We start from the raw sequence: 22,912 nt of genomic DNA on the forward strand, positions 1-22,912 counted from the left end.
TATGTATGTATGTATATATATGTATATATATATATGTATATGTATGTATGTATGTATATATATGTATATATATATATGTAATTAATTTAAAAATGAATAACATTTGGTTTACCTCAAGAAGCTAAATTTACTAAAATGCATGATTTATTGCCATAATTTCAACATAGAAAGTAATAGAATATAGAAAGCAACGTATGTGTATACATTTTTTTTTTTTTTTAAAGTAACCAGGGAGACATTTGAGGTCTCAACTCTGAACTTGGAATCCCTTATCTAAATGTGTACGGTCGGCGAACAAGATGACTTACTATACTTATTTAAAGTCAATATCAGTACTTTGGCTTGTCCCATAAAGAGTTAAAGACCTAGAAACCAATGCAATGATTACTTTCTGTATGTGTGGTTTAGATCCGCAGACAGGGAGGCATCCAGCTGCTGGTGGACCTGCTGGACCACAGGATGAGCGAAGTTCACCGCAGTGCCTGCGGAGCCCTGAGGAACCTGGTTTATGGCAAGGCCAACGACGAGAATAAAGTGGCCCTGAAGAACTGCGGAGGGATCCCAGCGCTAGTCCGGCTTCTGAGGAAAACGGGAGATGTTGAAATCAGAGAGTTGGTCACAGGTATGATTTTAATTAATTATTTATTTTTTTTTACAGCACACACACCTTGTAGCAGCAGTTATTTGAAGCATGCCCTTGCATCTTGGTTGCCCCAGAGGAGCTTTTAATGTGGTAAAAAAAATGTGTTTGCCTTGCACAATACGATTTGGAAAAAGTGAACCACATTTCATATGTGGAGGTGTAAGCTCTGAGTAGACTATGCACGCACACAGAAGAATCTGGGGCATAAATGCAACATATTCCTGCGCAAAAAGTTCTCTCCTTTTGTATTTGACTGGAGATATTTAACACAACCGCTCAACTCTCAAACAGTTGCAGTGTGTCTTGTGTCCTTGACATCAACACTAGCAGCATTTTAGCCGCGTCGTTGACGTCATTCATAACTTTTCACTCAAAGTCTTTAATCAACTCCAACTATTCATTCAAACCAAGGCTGTTAAACATTCCAGTTGATTGATTTTCAAGAATTTCTCTGCAAATGTGAAAGAGCAATGTGGCACGAGTTGAAAGCACAAGTTTCATGAAAGGCAGTCAATATTGTTTTGAAACGGGGGCGCTTGTGAGCAAGTCTTAGAGTAGGAAGCATTTTTCAGAGCTCCTGCATATCCAAAATTATTTTTCATCAAAAACAGCCAAATATACATCAGAACTGACCCAGGACTTGCCTAAGAGAACATAAAGAGATTAGTGGCCTAGCGGTACGTAAAACGATGAGCTGAATCGCCGAAAAACTTCAGAAGTTCCAATGCTTGGTCAAGCTAGCAACTTGCGGTTTACAAGAACCAGGCAGCGACAGATTCATCCTCAACCATACTGCCTGAAAACTCCGAGATGGCCGCTTAAAGAATTACAGGAAGTATTCTGACCACCCTGAGAGCTGACTTTTCAAAAATAATAAAGGACGAGCGGATGACTTCAGTGCAATTAAAGTGGAAGTCAACGCAAACATTTTTTTTTCAAGAATATGTTCTATGCAAGCCCACTAGTTGAAACATAGCATTCTGATAAATATTGCGTTTGTGGAACAAGTGTTAATCCACTCATTTTAGCTATCTCTGGGGGCGGCCATTTTGTCTTCTGTCGACTGAAAATGACATCACAACTGCTCACAACGACCAATCACGGCTCAGATTCAGAAAACAGGTCAGTTGCGATTGGTCGTTGTGAGCAGTTGTGATGTCATTTACAGTCGACAGAAGACAAAATGGCTGCCCTCAGAGATGGCTAAAAACAAGTACAATTTGCTGCCTAACTTATATTCCACAAACGCACAAGTAATCAGAATGCCATGTTTCAACTAGTGGGACTGCTGGGAACATATTCTTGAAAAAAATAGGTTTGGGTTGACTTTCCCCTTTAAGTCGGAAATACAAGGATTGCGGTTGGAGGTCGCAAGTAATGCACGAGCAATACAAGCTGAATTGGACCACATGAAAGCGGATATACAAGATATGAGTAACGGTCTCTTGTCATGATCCGATGAAGTGACCTCGCTCCAAGGTACGGTGTCCGGTCTTAAAAGTGTGGCGGAGGCTCTCAAGGGCAGGGGCGAATGTGGAGCGGAAACATTTGGATTGTTGACATAGAGGAACTGCCGAATTCCAGTTCCCCATCTGCTATTGCTGAAGTTACCAGAGAAGTCTTCCAGTTGGACCGGGATGTAAAGATAGATCGTGCACACCGCACATTTGCCAGCAGGAATGCAACCAACCGAGAGAAACCGCAAGTGATCGGCGCAAAGTTACATTTATGACGGGATGTATCGGAGATTCCACGGGAGGCACACTTGTCTTACAACGGCCGTCGGATTGCCATATTCACGAACTTCACCGAAGTACGGAGAGCGCCGCAAGGCAGGAAACGGGTCCGCTACGATCTACTTTACCCGGCCAGGCTTCGAATCACATTTAGGAACGAGGACAAGGAGTCCGTGGATCCCCCAAAGGCACTGGACTATGTTAACGACGTCCTTTCCACATGAGAGATGGAAGCCTGAGGGTACCAATCCCCCGTCAATTATTATACTCAATGTATACTGGTTCATGCAGGAAATGTCATGGTTAAATCTTGGAAGAACATTTATAATCCATGTAATAGGCATAAACCGTAAATATGAAAATAATTATTTTTCATACTTCGGTTAACTGACACTTAATATAGTATCAAACAGTGGTTATGACAATATATAATTTAAAAAAATGTAATCTCACAAACGACCTAATGTATACATAAGTTACATTTAGATTGTACAGAAGAACGACCGTTCTTTCTTCTGTGTCTGAGTGCACCCACTGCACAGTCAAACGCGCTCAAGGCTGTGCTGCTCGGTTAGCAGCTAGGGAGAGGTGCCCAAGTGCAATCTATGTCATTTAATTATTTTCAAGAATGTTTTTGTGTTTTGGTTGTTTTTTTTATGTTTGGCTACCCCTCTTCCTTGGGTGTTTTGGTTCGTATTTGATAACCAAGCCATTTCCTTTTTCCCACGTACAGTAACTGGTCCCTTATTTATGAAAAAAACGTATGGTTCCACCGTATTACTTGTTTTTATTTTGTCCACATTGTATGGTTGTATTTGCCTAAGTATCATTTCAATTTGCGCTCAGCAAAACCCAGCCCCTATACTATGTTCGGTAGTGCCTTCCAACTCCCTCCTCCTGCCTTCAGAAATGGTAAACCAAATTACTGACAGCATTTTTTTTAACAACGGATACGTTCAAAGTCATAAGCTACAACGTTTTCACAGCCCAATTGAAAGAAAGAAAATATTAAAACAGTTTGCACAAATGACATGCCGTATAGCATTTCTACAAGAAACCCACCTATCAGTTAAAGAACACGAGAAGTTAATATCATGGGCAGATAAAATTCTTATTATTCTCACCACGCCGAGACAAAGAAAGGTGTCGCCATACTTATTCACAAACAAATCAGTTTGACAAAAACCTCAATGCATGAGGATTCTGATGGGAGAAATATATTAGTCAACGATGTAATAGATGGGGTTATGTGTCTTTAATAAATGTATATGCGCCAAACGAAGATGAGCCAGGTTTCATTAAGACGTTGTTTGGTGTAGTACCGGAACATAGTACCGGACTACTTCTGAGGAGACTTTAACTGTGTTATGTCCCAGTTGATGGATAAACATCCACCTTCCAAAACCCCACAATCCAAAATGAGCAAAATGCTCAGGGGCCGAACCACAGATGCAGGCCTGGTAGATGTGTGCGGAAATAAGAATTCAAGAGGCAGGGACTAAAGCTTTTATTCAAGTAGACACACATCCTACTCAAGAATAGATCGTTTTTTTCACCCCAAAGGGGTGACGCTGGCTTTAAGAATTGGTCAAATACTGGGCTGTTTTTTGATATCAGCTAAATAAGGACGTCAATTTTAAAGCATTTGAACAACTTAAAAATGACTTTGATCTCCTCAGGGTAGACTTTCTCAGATTTTTACAACTGAGGTCTTTTCTAGAAACACACAGAGAGTGGGAAAGAATTAGAAGGCCCACGCCCTTTGAAAAATGTCTAATGACACAAATAAGTGAGAGAGGAAGGTCAGGCTCTAAATTGACCAAGTATTGGAAATAAACAGAATATTACTCCACAAAGCCCGGTAATAGCATTTCTGGGAATAACACGGCAGGGTATGGGCAGAGATACAAAATATCTCCTGAACATACTACTCACGGCGGTACTAAAATGTGTGACTGTCAAGTGGCTGAGGACAGATCCCTCCACATGTCATACATGGATTCAGAAAATATGGGACATTTATCAGATGGAGCAAATGACATATACGTTAAGACTTCAAAAAGTTATATGTACCAACCGTTGGAAACCTATCATGCCCTTACGAATACAATGAAGTGTCAAGTGTACAACGATGGCTTTGTAGAGAGTGTTCAGAGTGGATTATTATTATTTATTTATTTTTTTTACTTATTTCTTCCCCTTTAATGTTTGTAGTATGTAGTATATTTTCCATTTATCTTTATCTTTTTTATTGTGTAATGGTAAAAAACATGTACAGCTGTGAAGTGGAAATACGCAAAAGAAATGTATGTTATCAGTGACTGCTCAAGGAAAATAAAAATTAAGTTTAGGTAAAAATTAAGACTCTCACAGCTCAGTTTTTTTCCCCGCTTTTCTTCTTGTTACTTATTTGGCACATAGTTGAGCTGTATTCGAATTCAAGTTTCCTCCTTTTTCATTTGCCTGTTAAGTTCTGCAGCCCAATGAGTAAAATAGTCAATGTAAAATGTCTATTTTGCAAACTGCCTCCCACTCACATTGTAGTGATCTGTGTTCTGCACTGAAGTGTGCCACCCTGCTCTCTCGCCTATATAATTTGCATTCAACTATCGGTATCATATCAGTATGCGGCGCATTAGTTTGTCAGAATGACAATGGTTCTGTAGCCTTGGGACAAGTTAGTGCAACAAACTACTGTCTCTGAATTTTTAATTACCTAGCTTTTCTCTTTGAACAAAATTACCAAGCTGCATACTGGATATGAAGTGTGTCAGAAATGTCCCAGGATTGGCGTCACAATATTTGTATTTTAATCCAAACTATGACTTCTCCCCTTCAATGTAATCGCCGGTCTGAGTATATTACTCTGACCGTCTTCCACCTGCTTTTATATACATAGCCTCTGTGTCAGGTCGTCAAATAATGAGCAGAGTGATAATGAAACCAGCCTTGTTAGGTCTCATTGTCATCCTCATCATCAACCATGAAGAGTCACGGTACTTTGAGTACTGTAGACCGCACATCAGAGCCTATATAGTTGAATCATCCGACCTCGCCATGGCCGAAGAAAGAGAGAGAGTCCAAAGTCAAAGTCATGTCGATTGTTTTCTCCGATGTGAGGGGCAATCGCTGTGAGATCTTGCCACGGGGCCAGACTTTCAATCGGCACATCTACATAGAACTCAAGGGGGTTATCAAGCGAAGCCGTTTTGAAGACGGGGACGACATCAGCTCCAGAGGATCCTGAAAGAATCCTTCCAGGACTGCTTGAAGGCATTGCAGAGAAGGCTGGTAAACTGTTTGAAACTCCAGGGGGGGGGCCTTCAAAGGGGAAAACTTGTAGTTTGCAGTTCAGCCTTGAAATATATCTTGTGTGACATGTCTCGTATTACACTCACAGGGCTTTATACGTTTTTGAGGATCAAGTACATTCTTTATGGTGACCCATTCACAGTTGTAACTAGACACACACACACACAGAGAGACCACTCAGATAAAGTCGATGTTTGGTTTGAACTCTAACCCAGTTTTTTCTTTAACATCTCATGCGTTATACCGCTGCTTTCTTAGACACCGTCCGCATAGGTTGCTGGCTCTCCAAGGAGATGTGCATATCACAATAGCGACAAGTCGGCGAGGGATTTTGAAGATCCTTTTTACAGATCGCTCGAATACTGACAACATCCCACCGGAGTGCTGGAGAAACAAAAAGAATAGAATAGAAGAGCAACATCATGGGTTTTCATGACAATGTTTTTATGACCTTTTTGTCTTGGCTAAAAGTATAAACTGCCAGGAGAAATTCAGTTAAAAAAATGCCGCCTTTCTAACTATAACAATAATAATAATAAACACTAACTAATTTGCATAACATTATAAGATGATGATGGGATGTGTTGCATGGACAAAGACTGACAAAGATCTGATTTGTTTTTGGTATTAATCCGCTTATAAGACTTATAATTCTACTTATAATGCCGTTGTTGTTCCCCATGAGATCCAGCATTATCTCCAATTTTGGAAACTTTTTTAATTTTCACATTAATGCGATGTCTGTAGCGCGGGAATACCATTCGTCTGTAAAAATGATCAAATGGAAAAAAAAAAATGGAGATAAGCGTTTTTCACATGACTGCGTATGTGCCAGTGGACAGCCTCTCCTTAAATAAGATGCCACTGGCTTGACTTGAATCTGAGTTCTATTCAGCATTACATTGTGTTGTTTGACAATATACGACTTACAATCGAAAGCGAACTTAAAAAAAAAAAAAATCTGTGTACATTACAAAGGCACCATATTTTGGTACGTCCCTTGCTCTGGACTGCATTGGAGGACATACTGATGAATTCATGGTGTTGCGAATATATAAATATATGTCGCCCCATATTTCCGTTTAACCTGAGTGTTCATTTTAAAAGCAAAAAGTAAATAGTGAAATCAAAGTAAAACACAAGAATTCAGCTTTACAACTGAATTGCCCTTGACCTTCTTTACTGATCCGTAGCTAAATGATTTTCTAATGAGTAAAAGTTAATTGGTCCATCAGAAATGCATCAGGGCCAACGTTGGGTACTCAAACGGCATGCACACGTGGAACTCATTATTGTCCTAAGACAAAAATCCCGGTTGTGCTTGAGTACCAGCCAATGAAACGCCTTCTTGTCACCCACTCGTAGACGGTCTTATCGAATTCTGTACTCTTTGATTAAAATCGCTTTGTAGTCTGGGAAATGGGACAGGAACCCTTTTACTGTATTGCACTGTCCTTTCTGAAGTTCAAATTTACACAAGCTTTATTGGCTTCCTGGCTGTCCATGCGAGTGAGATAGGAGGAAGTTGAGGCTTCCGGGCCTGTCGATCAAAGTCAGGTCGATGCCGAGGCTCCGGGTGTCAATAGGAGATGCTATCCATGCTTGCGGGCTCACCTTGAGGTGCTGGACTGTGACATACGACAGGCTGCAGCTTTGGATCGATTTTGCTTGGAATACGCTGTGTGGCCGAGAGAGGTACAGGGGAACATGCAACAGTTTTTGGAAAGCTTTTGTTTTTAACTTGTTGGTAATGGAAAGGTATTTTTACTTCAGTTACGTTGATCAATTAAAGCTCCAATGTTGGACTCAATATGGTCAGCTAATTTGCCGTCGCGACAAATTATGTTTGGAACAATGTGTTGCAGAGTCTGAGGTTTTGCAAAAATAAATCCATTTCAACAGACAATGAACTTTACAAATGATTATTAAAACCAAAAAAACACATTCAGATTTATCGAGTCAACGGGAGAGAGAACAAGGAATTGAACTTTTGAAACGTCGTCACATGTTCCGTGAAATATTAAATCAGTTAGTCCCACCAGTGGTGTTGTTAATCTGTTAGTTTTAATTAATTACAGCAAAAATGACTCGAGATTGCCCTAACATTTGGTTAGTTGACTATCGGCCGTTTGTGTCCTCTAAAATATGCTAAGTCATTCTCTATTGCTCCAACAGAGGATAGTTTGGCCTCGGAATCGGTCAGTACTCTTTTTTTTTTTTTTTTTTTCAGTGACATCCTAGTTGTAATTAAATTTGAATTTGTACCAATTGTACTCTCTTTAATTCATAAAATGCGCTATTGTGCCTTGAAGGTGTCATCTAAAAGCAATCCAATCCAAGTTGCACTCATCACATTTTATTTACTTAATTTTTTTTATTAAGATTTCCCGAGTTGCTTTTGTAATTATAAGTCAAGGCTTGTTCTTGCCTGCATAATCATAACATTGTCCAAGTCAGCATTCTGCTGTCAAAGTCAACATGTCCACTTTTGATTTCTCCTTATTCCTGGATATTTCGCCACGTATATGCTGTAGAATTTCTCGCCTTTGACTTTGTTCATCAGCAAGGTTTGGACTCCGCTGTTAACTAATTCACACGTATCCACGTGGATGAGGGCTGTTTAATAAAACATTTCCACTTGAGCCCTAACAGGCCTGGCTCCCCCCTTACAAGTCATAGTCTCATTTATTCATGAATTCATGCAATCATCCCCATATTCCCCTCCAAACCACCGAGCTCCTTGGAAAATGTCTGTCATGTGTCTGGAGGGACCCAGTTGGAGCCGAGAGAGAGACGGATTAGAGAGGACGAGATAAAGGAGGGCGCGCGCACACACACGCGCACACTTTCTGGCTGTTACACACAAAAAGTCTCAAATGATGTCATTGTCTGTTGGTCACCTGACTGCAATACTCCAAAGGGCCCTGTAGGCTTAGTGAAGCGTGGCAGATCCATGTTTCTTGAGCAGGCAGACGTGTGTGCGATAGTGTGTGTCAGACCTGAATTTGGCCAACATGACACAGTGGCAGATGCAATGTCCTTGTCCCAGAAAACACCGCTGCCTGTCCTCAATTTTCTGTCCGCTTGCACTTTTACAAAGAACACAGCTATGCCCTGCGAGCTGATTGCAATCACGAGCCGACGTTACTTGCCTCTTGAGAAACGCAGTCTTGAGTTTCTTGAGACTGTTGACCTACATGTGTTGTCTGCAACTTAAGGCTCGGTTTGTGAGCGCGCTTGCAGTTCTAAAATCCATATTTAATCGAGTTTTGAAAAAAACAAAACATGGTATTCATGCAATCGCGTTTTTAAAAGTTTCATGGTTAAAAAAACAAAAAACAAAAGTACAATTAAAAACACATTTTCCGGCTGATTTGTGCATGCCAAAGCAACAGGTGGCATCATTGTTCATGGCTTATACTGTTGTGTGATTCAAGCACGTTTGAAAATAAAAGCATGTAATACAAGAACAAATCCATAAAAAATGCCGTCAACGACTGACAAATTCATTAGACCGTTGAGATCAACTGGGTATGCATGTTAAAAAAAAAAAAAAAGCCGGTAAAAACTGTTTTTTAATGTGTTGTTTTTATTTTTTGACAATAAAGTATGTTTGCTGTTGCTTGTGCAAGTGCTCGTGACAGGAGAGCGTTTGTGAGGAAAGAGGTTTGAGGGGTGAAAAAACAGGTTGATGAGTGCTAAGTGATGGCAAATGTTGCCATGGAAACACATGCACAGAAAGGTTCAAGCCCCTGATTGGTGCCAAATAGCAGCAACGGTCATCACCTCATCACTCTCTTTGTCCTTCTTTCCCAGACAGTCAAAGAGGCGCACACAAGCAATTATCCTCTTTCATGCTCTCACCCTTGCCTAATTTTACACAATCGACACATTTTGTTTTTGTACACATTTATGTCTGGTTTGACCTTTTTCGTCTTTTACAATACAAAGCGGTTCTACGCAAGAGCAACAATGAGGACGCAATGTGAATTGGGATTTGTTTTTGTCTTGTTTTTTTTTTACCTCAGGGAACAATCAAAAGTTATTTTTACAACCCGGAATGTTTAATTTCATAAAGTGCGCACATAACTCTCGGCCTTTTTACCGTACTTTTGTACTGACACAAATACAAGCACTTCCCTTCTATCAATATTTATTTATAGCTCTAGTCAGACACATTTATCGTTTTTGCGTCTGTGTCATGATGTGTGACTGCTATGACTCCGGAAGCATGAGACATGGTGACTTTTAATTTCATTTGTTTCATAGCGTCATATTTATTTTTGTGAAAGGACAAAACTCACCATGGCAATATGACAAAGCACGTGTCATCTTTTGTCTCAATCTGTCCCCGCCTGACTCAATCATTACTCGGCTTCTCCGACTGTCCTCCCCTCATATTAGTTCATTGTCGCCGACTTTGTCACCAGTACATGCCGTTGTTAATGTTTTTAGATATGCAAATGCCGATCGTACTCATTCACACGACATTCGGTTCGTTTGCCAGTAAAGAAATAGCTCGTGTTTATCGCTTGTGTCTGCGCGTTGTCGTATCAGCAGGTAAACAGCGCGAACATGCACAGACTGTTGATGACAGCTTGTGTGCAGTGTAGCCAAGGCACAAAATTACTTTTCAATGCATCACAGACATCTAGTAAATCTTCAGGACTCCTCCAAGGGTATAAATAGGAGAAGCCTATGTCAAAAAGTGCTAAACATTTTTTTTTTTTTTTTTTTGCCAAGATGCCAGCTGTAAAGTCCCTCTCCAGTGTCAAGTGCAGTCTCTTTTTTTTTTTGGCCTAGTGGCCCGGGTCCTCAGTCGCAGGCACTTTTAAAAGTTTCAAGCTGTCTTTCGTTGTCACATCAACGTGAGCGACAAGCTCCAACTTTTAACCTCACAGAATACAACCAAATGCTTTGCCCTGGACACCTCGGAGAGGTTCATGTCTCCATCTGCTTAAAATTCCATCAAACGTGCCTCGAAATGTCACGTTCGCAGACAAAGAGCTGAGGAAGTAAGTGGGAGAGAGCGCTGTTAGCCAGAAGCGCAAGAAAATGTTCAACAAAGTCCCAAATATATTTCTAGATAAAACCAACCAGTTCATGGACAATAATCATCTTGTATTTATTTGGCTTTTTATGCGCAGGCGTGCTGTGGAACCTTTCGTCGTGCGATGCTCTCAAGATGCCGATCATCCAGGATGCGCTGGCCGTGCTGACCAACAGCGTCATCATCCCCCACTCCAACTGGGACTCTTCCCCCAATCACCATGACGACCGCAAGCTCCAGCTTCATACTTCCCAGGTGCTGCGCAATGCTACTGGTTGCCTCAGGTAAAAAGCACCGCGCGCACTGCAGGAAATTGACGTACACATGCATGTCGACATGCTAATTGGAACAAGTGGGGCAAGACGCACAAACGCTTTCCGTCCACGCAGTCTGTGTTTACACTTGATACCTCAGAAACACTGTTTGTAAATTACCGTTCCATTTTATTGATTCCCTGAAGTCATAGTATAGCAAGCATGCATAATTCAGCATGGTTTTATTAGTTTTGGCAGCGCATTCTCCATTATTCAGTTTTAGCGTTAGGACTATGTTCCCATTGCAGCGGGAACACACTACTGGTTATATGCTTAAATGTTGGTGTCGGGGAATCATATAAAATGCATAAAAATGAATTAGTCGATTTAATTGTACATGTGTTTTTTGTTTTAATGCGTTTGGTTTTAACAAGGCTACGCTGTGTGGCAAAATTGAAGGTATTACTTGGCTGCTGACCAGCCCAGGGTGATGTTGATTTCAACTGCTTTGCTGGCTAAAGAAGTGGAGATTTTATCCATTAACTTTCATCTTAACACAAATAATGGTCCTGAGACAAAAAATCTGAACTTTCTGATGGAGAAGCTTCGTTGCTCGCGCGCAGGCTTATGGAACGAAGGTTCGCTGGTAACCCGTTTTGGTTGCAATACTTTTTGCATATTCCCCCAAAAGAATCAAAAATCTGTACGTTCAACGTTTATGTTTATTGGATACCCATTCGCTCTCGCAATATACAAGGGCTAATTTTCCTGGGGTCCATACAAGTGAAAGGAAAAACGTGGAAATGTTTAGTCAACAATAACAAAGCGAACGCATGCTAGTTCCCTCCAGTACTTTGTCAGTTTTGTACCATTATGCCCCATTTTTTTTAATTGTTAGAATTTCACAATATCATTTACATCTTTCTAATTCATATCACATATTTTTCATTTTGTGCATATTCATATCATCATGAAACAAAATGTGCATTGTTATGACTTTCCCATATGTTGTTGGGCATCAAGTACACATTCACAAATGCCAAGCCATTTTTTTTCCGGTTTGATAAACACGTATGCCTTTGATTCTTGGCTCCAGCTGGTAACCATAGCGACGTCTTTTATACAAGTTCTCAACCATCTCAAGATTTTCTTTTTGATGCATCAGGCTGATAAAAGATGCTTCTGGCTTGTTGACGCTTGACATCAAGAAGTGACGCCATCTCGAAAGCTGCACAATCGAGCTTTGAAGGCAACATTTCACAATGTACAGCAATTTGATCTTTGAATATATGAAATGTAAAAAGTAATATTTGATTAAAAAATGATTGAAAAATTCATTTATTAATATTGAATTCAGCAAATACATTTGCAAATACAATGCAAATTATATATATATATATATATATATATATATATATATATATATAAAAATTTTTTTATTTTTTTTCCAAAATAGACTTTCAACGGGAGGTGTTCCTCCTAAAATGGACCAATCGTTCGGAAATTAGCGAAATTCCAGATGGCCGCCATGCCCCTGTCGTAGATGTCGAGCAATGAATATTACAAATTCTCAATACCATTACGCAATTTATGTTATGGACACACGCTCGGAAAAAAAAATCCCAAGAAGTTGGAAGTTCAACTTTAGAAAATGTAAATGTCTCGCATGTCCACTTCGCTTTCCCTCCATGATTCGTTTGCTTAATCAACCACCAACAGCTTCAACATTAATCCTCACTCCGCGCACTCCTGTCACGCTACTTCAACTGGGTTATCCTGCTAGTGAGCATATGTCAAAGGAATTTTTAGACAGCCACTGTTAATTTTGTTTTTGTCTGATCTTGGTGAAAAATATGTGCACGCGTGTGTGTTATGCACCAGTACGCTCGACATGTCAAATATTGAAAATGTGTAAAGCTTCATTGTGTTTCTGATGTGTTTGACATTTCCGTCAGAAAAAGAACAGCCCTTCACTGTTGAGTAGATGCTGTTACATCAAAAGTCATCCATGTAGAATGTATATTGCGTCATTTGCTTATTTTGTACATTAGCTAAATATAGTATGTAATAGCAAAATTGTCACAAATTGATGTTTTCTGAGGTGTTGGAGGCAAAACGGTGGACCCAATGCAGGGAGGCACGGAGGCGAGACCGAGGAACAGGAGTGCCGTAATCCGCCCCTAAAAGTATTTCATTTAAAAGAAATAATAATAATAAATAAATAAATAAACTCTAATCCAAACAAGACACTTTGGACCCAACAAAATTCTACATTTAACAAAAGGACGAAAAACATGATTGAAAGTAACAGTTAAAAACTGGAAGAAAAACTCACCGAGGAAACAAAGACATGACCCTGGCAACTTGACTGGCAACAGAAACAATGTCCCCATAAAACACCTGACAAAACATCTAATCAAAACAAAGACATCCAATGAGAGATTATCTGTAATTATTCTTTGTTTTCTTATTTTATTTGTTTGTGTTTTAGTTAAGGTTGCACGAGTGCAGCACCTAATGGTACTAATGGGCCCATAGGTTATGTAATCAATGGGCACACAAATTCACTCACACACACACACACACACACCCACGCACACACACACACACACGCCGTATCCACAAAGACTTATCATGCCAGACACTTGGTGTTCTGTGAATGCTTTTCAATGTCCTCAATAGCCTCAATTGAATGCTGTTTACCTCCCTGCAGGGTGTTGGTTCACAGCCAAGGCGCAGAGACAGAAAAAAAAAAAAAAAAAAAATACCCGCCGTTTCCACACTGTATACACTTTTTCCGTCTGCGGTTCTGTTTCTGGCCTTATCGAGATACACGCGCAAACTTAATGTCTCCTGTTTGCGCCTACTAAGACACACCCACTCACATGCAGGCGAAGAATTAATGGCTGTATGAATGGAGACGGAGCGTCATCACAATGAGCTTGTCATTTTACTTCGATCATGTGCTTTGGATTGTGTCTGTGAGCCAACTGCCGATGACCCTCGACCGTCCCGCCACACACACCTCCACGCTCACGCACATGGTGGACTACTGTGTCGAGCCACCTCACACCAGCTGCTCCCGTGTCACTCGGTGGTCATTGGTTCTTTGAGCGACATTAGAAAGCCATCTGCCCACCATTCATTTGTGTCCATGTGTTGCCTGCACACGTCGGATGTTTGCATGAGTAATAATGCTTTAAGCGTAATCAAAAAGAAACTGTTAGTTTCCGGAGAAAATAGGTACTCTATTTGTCCTCCGAGAGGTAGGGTGATTTTTTTTTTTTTTTTTTTTTTCTTCCCCTGTTCTAGCCGACTGGAGGAAAGTTAATTCTGAGCCTTGTTGGATTGTTATCAAAGTGCTACATATAATTGTATTGGGCCGTACCGCTTGAAACAGACAATTCGAGTGGTTCATTCTTTTCCATTGCCACAGTTGTATTAAGTGAAGTAACCCTTTAAAAAGACTTGAAAGATTGCATCGTTCTTAAATGCTCCTTGAACTCACCCTAAAACCGCCGTCTAATAGAATCCCACGGTTGCAGTTGTTGGTGAAATGTCCTTCCTTTTAGAAATGAAACAATCGATTTTAACTCATTCACTGCCATTGACGAATTTACTTGTCTTTTCACAGTCCAGCCATTCAATCCCAGGAATTTATATTTTTTCTTTTTTTTTTTTTCCAAACGTTAGGGTAAAAGAGGGTCTGGCAATGAATGGGTTAAAATATTTAGTTTAAAAAAAGGCGAGGTTTCTTTGTCAAGTCAAAGCTATCTGAAACGCTCCCAATTTAACATGAATCCGTGTACGCTCTTCGTTCCTTTTTAATATCATAATTACGAGATGCTTCATTAGTTATTTCCCCAAATAATGTCACATCTTTGCTGCACTTTACTTTGCTATGCTCTACTTTCCCCAAATGCATTGATTTAAGGTTGTTTTATTACAGCAGGTGTGCTTGGACTGACATATTTTTTAAAAACGACATGATGTATAGTCTTAGAAACGGCGCGTAATTTATCAGTCTGACACAGCCAAAATAACGGCTGTTTGAATTGTGAATGGGATGCTTAATCATGTTCTGTCGTTCTTCTCACTGGGCAATTATTTAATGATGCAAGCTAATGAGTTCGACTGAATTAATGAGGAGTGACATCAGATAGGACGAGGTGCAAGTCAATAATGGAATACTTAAAGAGTGGAGATTACCAGTTAAATTCCAAGAAATTCCCTGGTACTTTATCACGGGCACACGCACACCTGCACACCCACACACACACACACACACACACACACCCACACACACACGTAACTGACCGGCAGGGTATAGGTGTTCTCATTTCCTTTCTCACTGGTGCATTACGCATAGAATTTTTCTGTGTGAATTCGGCACACAGTCAGACGATGACATGCTGGTTTGGGTTTCACATTCCAAATGGAGCATCTCTTGAACCGATGATCCAAGTGGTCATGGTGACATCTCCCCATCTTTGGGCCTCCTCGTCCTCCAGCACACCGCAATATGTGCTGCGAAGCCAGAGAACTTGTTTCACCGGGGGGAAAAAGATATTCTCTTTTGACCCTCTTTGTCGGATTTTTCAATGTGAAATTAGGACTTTATTTCAGAGCAGCAGTTGCGCACCATATTCTGTTGTCATTACCGGAACACAGTAAAATGCTTCCTTGGCATTCAAGAACTTAAGAAATGGGCCATCTGATCTCAGAGAGTTAATGCCGCAATGCATCGACTTCAAGAGATCTCGTAAGATGTCAAAGTAGTTCGTAAGTGGAGGATTCCGTTGTAAAGCTAACCTGATTGTGTTGTTGTTTTTATATATTTTGTTTTGGAAAGTGATATTTTTTTCTACGTGTGACAGTTCATCCCTCCATTCCCTTACTGATTGTCCTCATTAGGGTCGCAGTAGAGAGAAAAAATAACGACTATATGATGATAAAAGCTTATTTTCCAGCAACGTGAGTAACTGTGTTAGTGCAAGTCATCGACATTATCTGTAATCATGGTGGCTATTCTACCTTGAAAGCACTGTACAATGGTGCTGTGAAGCTAAATATCTTACAGGGATTTTTAAAGCACTTTGTTGCTAGAATGGTGGCTTATTGTTGCCATAACGTGATTTAAATCACTTCTTTAACCAAATCCGAGTGTTTTTATTCATTTCATTTCATTTCAATGCATGCTAAATTATTGCGGTAGCTGAAATTATGTATGGTCATTGGTAAAATGAACCATATCCATGATGGTATTTTTGTGATATTTTTATTGCGATAAAGTGTGGAGAGCGTGTCAGAGAGCAAGTATTAGCTTTAACTTCCGGCCCAAACTTTCTTTTGCGCCATGGACTACTTTAACAGATCATATTTTGACAGACCGGCATTGATGCTAATTATTACAAATGCAACTCAACGTTACGCTAAATGTAGTTTTCGTAATTAGTTAGTTTTTTAGCGAACCTTTCCTATCTTGTAGTAACGCATCCATAATGCCCCACACTTGTGTTACCTTTGGTTTGCGCCATTGCAGAAAATCCTGCGTCAAAAAAGAGATGATATTTTGCAGCTTTCTTGTATCTTATCATTTGGCCTTTCCAAAAAAAAAAGCTCTCCAAAGGTGTGTGTTTTTTTTTTTTTTTTTACTCACGTTTGAGCTTGTGGGCTTTTTTTTTTTTTCTCATATCGTATCATGTGACCAACACGAGTGGTTTGACATGTACCGTGGCACAGGGAGATACACTGGATTAAAAATGTATACTTTTTAAATTAATTAAGTAATTAATTTAAAATTAAAACAAAAACTCTTTCAAACTCTGACGGTAAATATATATATTTTTTTGTTCATTCTCTGCGGTACCAAATGGCCTATGAAACCGGACTGTTCCATGGCCTGGTGGCTGGAGATCATAAGCTACCTGGCCTAAAGCAGATAGTGCAAGCAAACGTTCCAATCCTGTCTTTAAACATTTAAAAGTCAAGCAAGCGTCTTTATTACTCAGAATGAACTGCTGTCAGTCTGCGCTATTTCCCAAAGACTGCATAGAATTGTCACTTTGAAGGCAGTTATGCAAAGTGAGCTTGTTTGCCCATTAGCATTCAGGGCTGGTGAAAACGACTTGACCTTCTCTTGGAAAGCCAGAAGCATTAGACGTTAAGTTTTAATTGAGTTCTTGTGTCTTTCTCTCACCTCATTCTCATCACAACAATAAAGGATTGCCCTCATTTCATAGACTAGTCAAAGAGCTGTGATCTCTTTATAATGCCAGCATGATGAATGGACTCCGCTGCATGCCATCAATACATTTCTCGTGTCTGTCATATCTGTTCACCTATATGGGAAACTCTCGGAGTGGTTGACTAATTAGTTTGATCATTCTTTTGATGTTTCCCTTATTGCGTTTCTGCTCTCTGCAAAGCAATCATGGTGGAATTTCATTATAGCTGTAATTAAACGGCGAGAATATGCGATGATGTCATGAAGACAGAGGGAAAGAGCAATAACAGAATAATGTGCTGAAAATGTGGAAAAATATATATATCTTTGATATAGATATATTTTGGGGGGGGTTCTAAACATGTTTACTGTAGTGGACCCCCAAATACTCGCTGCTCAGCACCAATTGCAGATTTTTTTTTTTTTTTAATATTTAAATTTTGGGGTGTTTTGGAGTTTTAATTGGGGAACAAGCACCCTGAAAATGTATATTTGAGGTTTATCAATGTTTTTTTTCTGATAATGTTTTTAGGTTTAAAAAAAATGGGCCCCAATTATACACTAATTTTGATTATTCGCAGGCCAGCTCGGTCCCTACCTCCCACGAATAGTGTGGTTCCATTGTATAGTTGTAAGTTGTAATTTCACCATTGACCACTAGATGGTAGACATGGCTTAGTTATGCTTGGTCTTATACTGCCTTATACTACAATGAGTTGGCCTAATAATTGTTTGTGAATCTGCATTGACGTGCATGTCGAACATAGTAACTCAATAATATTACATTTTGAGTGAGTTGATTTTGTGGAAAATAATCCACAAAATGAGTTTTTGCACTGAGCTGGGGGAGGGGGGGCCTCCAACTGCCATCTCCACTATAAAAGATTCCATATTCGTATTGGCCTATGAAACACAAGATGGATTGAAGCCAATGCCATATTTTTTTGACTTGAGGAAAATGAAAAACAATTTATCCTTTTCAGCATTTCTTATCAATGCAGTGCTTTTACAAAGTGCTTCAGAAAGACTTCAATAGAAGAAGTGAGTTGGCATTTCAAGGTCGCACAGATAAGTTTTGTGGAATTACACCCACTCCTTTAATAACATTAAATATAATGAACTTCCAGAGCATATCTATATATGTATTTTCTATAGCGATTGTCCTCATTAGGGTCATAGTTGTGCTGGAGATTATCCCAGTTTGCACAAACGTGTGTGACGCAAGCACAGGGCAGGGAAAACATGCTCACTCCATGATTTGAACACAGAACCCCAGAAGTGTGAAACAGGTGTGGTAACGGCTAGCTGCCCCAATAATATTGTCCACAATTTAGTTTCAATCGAAAACATTTTTTTCCAAGGCAGCTCTTGCATTGATTCGCATGAGATGATGCAGTTGTATCTACTGAAGAGGCCTGTAGACAGCTGATGATGTGATAGCTTTAGCCAAATTGTGATTTATGATTAATGTTCATTTCATAAGTAAACCTTGATTTCAGGTTTTATTCTAATGCTGTCAGTGCGTATATACGACAGTAATAATGGCTCCGTACACAATCCTCACCCCTCACATTTATCTCATGTTGAAATACCGAGCAGTACTGGCAAATAATTAAAGCGGCGCTGGTGTGAGAATTGAATGTGACGTTCTGCCACCACCTGTCAGAATTAAAGGGCTTCCGTTGGACACAAGTCAAGTGTTTTAAATTGAAACAAGCCTTTGGGGCATGTATCGATTGAGATGTATCTAGAATTGTAATGCTCCCTTTCCAATAATCTGCAAGTTTCCCTCCCGAGCTATCTACCTCATTGTCACTCTCTGCCCGTATACCTTGTGTTATCTTGCCTCCTCACAGAACCCCCCCCCCCCCCCCCCCCCCCGTTTAGTGGCATTTTGGGTTTGCATTTGGCAAAACCACACTCTGACCACTTAGTCGGCCTGTGTTTCTTTCAGGAACGTCAGCTCTGCAGGTGAGGAGGCGAGAAGAAGGATGCGAGAGTGTGACGGCCTGACGGACGCTCTGCTCTACGTCATCCAGACCTCTCTAGGCAGCAGTGAGATTGACAGCAAGGTGTGTGTGTGTGTGTGTGTGTTCAAACATAAAATGGCCCATGCGCATGTATTGATTGCTACGGCATGCGCTTCTAGTCTTGGTTTGGCAACTCTGCGACCAAACCACGACCAAAATTTGGGGGGGTGAGTGCAATTTTTGGGTTTGTTTGTCCATCTGTGCGTGTAGTTAGCATGCCGTTTACTGCTTTATGTGAGACATTGAACAGGCAAATGTAGTGGACAGTTTCATTGACCCAAATTGAGCAAAATGACTTTCTGGATGACATACAGTATGCACCAATAAAGAACCCGGTCATTGGGTCCTGTGTCTGGAATTTCACCTATAGCCTCACCAAAATTTAATGGGATTTTCATTGGGAAATGTACCGTTCCTTGTCCAAGTTTTGTGGAAATTGGAAGCAGCATTAACATAAACTGTAAGCAATTGGCCTTAGAGGCGGAGGATTACGGTTAGAACCCCGCTGCCGAGAAAAATGTTTGAGAGATGCTAGTCTGCTTCTTGGCTACTGTCCAGGTACACTTGAGCAAGGCCCCAAGCCCACAGCTCAAATGGTGCAGCACAGTTGTGCAAGTCTTTCACTTTAGTTTCCTGCTTGCATGCCTGCATGTGTGTGATCTGGTTCTTGGTGTGATGTACAATGTAAACAATATACAGAAAAATGTAAGATGGAAAAAAAAAGGAAAAAAAATAGTTGAAATTGTTATGTAACACGGTTAACAAACCAACCAACCAACCACTTAGTCGGGATTCAAATAAAAAAATTGCAAGATTGTGTTTTAGGCACTGGAAGCATACAGTGACTCAATCAGTGTTAAGTTATAATAATTTTATACCTTCGTCCTCACTGAAATTTCATGGGTTCTTTACGTATAGAAATGCCTACTTAGTTTTGCATGAATTACTTGCGTTGTTTCATTAACAAACCTACCAACAGCAATCCAAACCAAAACCTCTCGCTTTCACATTGTGAGGGTAATGAAATTCGGCAAAGGCACTCAATAGAGTGTAGACTTCCGCCAATTCTAATTGCGATCGCTACAAAGTTATACACCATGTTAGATATCCACCACCATTGGAGTTCAAAGAAAAAAGCTCCAAAACGGACAACATGTGTACGATGAACACAATTATTTTGTTAACTGTTTAGCGATGTTTTAACGATACGTTGTGAAGTTCACTCAGGCTTGTGATCTATCTTATCGTAAAATAATTATGATGGTAACAAGAATTATATCTGACTGATTGGCCAATAAAAAGTTTAAAATGGGTTTCCCTGAGTGTGACGTTTCGGTTGGACCGAGCCTGCGGCGTACGTGCGCTCGTGTCAGAGTACGTGTTGGCCAGTCGATATCACATAAACAATGTTGTGGCTGGCTGGCTTCTCAAGGTCTCCCTGTCTGCCAGGCTCTCTAAATGGCCTCCCTTAATCACTGTTTATCCGCCCGCTCCTCTGCACCATCTGACTGCAGCCACCAGAGGAGAGCAGCCGTTGCCTGGCTAACAAAGACTGATTGACAGGTGAACTCGCAGGCGGTTATTAGCAAAATAGCCATAAATGATAGCCGCTGGCTCCTTTGCTTTGGCACTCAGACTGGTAGACTAATTTAGTTGGGATCTTGTGTTGTGTTCTGAAATGCTCCAAATAATTGGTTTCAGTCCGCCAGTATTCAATGTAGTTTGGTAAGAGGAGAATTTCCAAGTAAGACTACACAAGAGACTTTTATAACCTGCACAAACGTGTTCGATATATATGTACAGATGGTTAGCACTCAACTAAGATGTCATTAAAAAGGACGTCAACCCAGACATATTTTTTTCAAGAATAGGTTCTATGCAGGTTGAAGTTGAAACGCGGCATTCTGATTAATATTCAGTTTGTGGGATATGAGTTGAGAAGCAAAATCCACCAGTTTTTATCCATCTAAGGGGGCGGCCATTTTGTCACTTCTGTCAACCGAAAATGACATCACAGTTGTTCAGGGCTCCGATAACGACCAATGATGGCTCAGCTTCAGAAAACAGGTGAGCTGTGATCGGTCGTTAGTTACCTGAGCCCTGAGCAACTGTGACAAAATGGCCGCCCCCTGTGATGGCTAAAAACAGGTGGATTTTACTATATTCCATAAACGCAATATTAATCACAATGCCCTGTTTCAACTAGTGGCCCTGCATTGAACATACTCTTGGAAAAAAGAAATGGGGTTGACTTCCCCTTTAACACCCAGTCATTTAAATGAATGCAAAGTACCTTAAAGGTGATGAAAACAAGACTGCAAATTCATAAAGAATATAACACCAACTGCTACTGGAGAATGCCACGTTAGATGTTAAGTTAAAAGTATTTGTCAAAATGTTTATTTATGCCTGAACGTCCTTCTAAAAAAAAAAAAAAAAAATCATGTCATCAAGATCAAGTGTCTTTATTCACTCAACTGTGCAGCTGAATGAAAAAACAGCGGTAAGAAAACATGGACCCCAAGATGGAAATGTCAGCGTAGATTGGAAATAATACGCAACCTGTGCATGTTTCTATGCAGCATGTGGATTCAATGTGACTGCAGCTCGCCGGAGTGCGACGTTGTTTTGTTTGTCTCGTCTCCCGAGTGTGTTCAATTACGCTCCCTGGTTGTTCTTGTGTAAAGTGGCGGTCTCTCGGCGAAAAGATGGATGATTTGTCTTTGTTAATTTCCACTCCGTTGACTTGATGACACCCCGCTTTCAGAGTCGTACTAAACATGGCCGCACGCGCAAAGGCTCACATTTACACAAAGGCATGATCTCATATTCACCCGTTTAATGGCGTGTTAGAAAGTCTATTGGAGCTGTCATGTTTCCTCAATTTACCTGGAGTTTTCTCTAATTATATTTAAAAGTCAGAACTCATAAAACACGCATTCATATCAACCCATGGATTAACTAGCCTCTGTCCTCTCACTCTCTCCATCAAGTCTGCCTGAGGGCGGAAGGCGGATAAAAGTGCTGCGCTCGTAGCCGAAAAAGCGCTTTTATTAGCAGGCCTCCACTTCCACTTTGAGCTGTGTTCTCAAGTGTGACGTTTCATTTAAGTGCATCGAGTGCACATCGCTTAAATCTGTTCCCTCATCTTTCTCATTTCCCAACCCAGACTGTGGAGAACTGTGTTTGCATCCTGAGGAACCTCTCCTATCGCTTGGCAGCCGAGACGTCCCACGGCCAGCAGGGAGGCTTGGAGGAGCTGGACGGCCTCCTCTGTGACTCCAACGGTCGCGATGGAGAGAGCTCTGGCTGTTGGGGCAAGAAGAAGAAGAAAAAGAAGGGTGCTGACCAGGTAAAAAACACCACTGAGGATAGTCCAAATCATGTTGTCATTCCAAATCTTAATTTTTTTTACATTTTGAAACATTAGTCACATTTCAGACAATTTTGAGGAAGCACAGTGCTACATGGAATACATATATATATATATATATATATATATACATATATATATAGATATAGATAGATAGATAGATAGATAGATATACACACAACAATTTTTATCAAAATTCAGGATAACTTTGGATAAATCTGGATAAATTTAGCTGTATGGATTTATAATCCTCATTTTTATTGTTGTTTTTTTACCTGCGGTTTGGGA

The 22,912-nt window shown here is 40.3% G+C and overlaps 1 protein-coding gene across 3 annotated transcripts in view; it reads left to right on the forward strand.

Moving 5' to 3' along the window:
- The window catches only part of ctnnd2a (catenin (cadherin-associated protein), delta 2a), a 211,176-nt gene that overhangs the window by 148,347 nt on the left and 39,917 nt on the right, over nt 1-22,912 (forward strand). For all 3 annotated transcript variants that reach the window (XM_086021036.1, XM_086021038.1, XM_086021037.1), the window contains exons 14-17: nt 409-622; nt 10,839-11,025; nt 19,176-19,293; nt 22,421-22,603. In XM_086021036.1, the coding sequence (XP_085877162.1) occupies nt 409-622; nt 10,839-11,025; nt 19,176-19,293; nt 22,421-22,603 (702 nt within the window). The remainder of the gene's footprint in view (nt 1-408; nt 623-10,838; nt 11,026-19,175; nt 19,294-22,420; nt 22,604-22,912) is intronic.

The sequence above is a fragment of the Filicampus tigris genome, chromosome 21 (genome assembly GCF_054856515.1).
Source record: "Filicampus tigris isolate MCC_2025a chromosome 21, RoL_Ftig_1.0, whole genome shotgun sequence".
Classification (NCBI taxonomy): Eukaryota; Metazoa; Chordata; class Actinopteri; order Syngnathiformes; family Syngnathidae; genus Filicampus; species Filicampus tigris.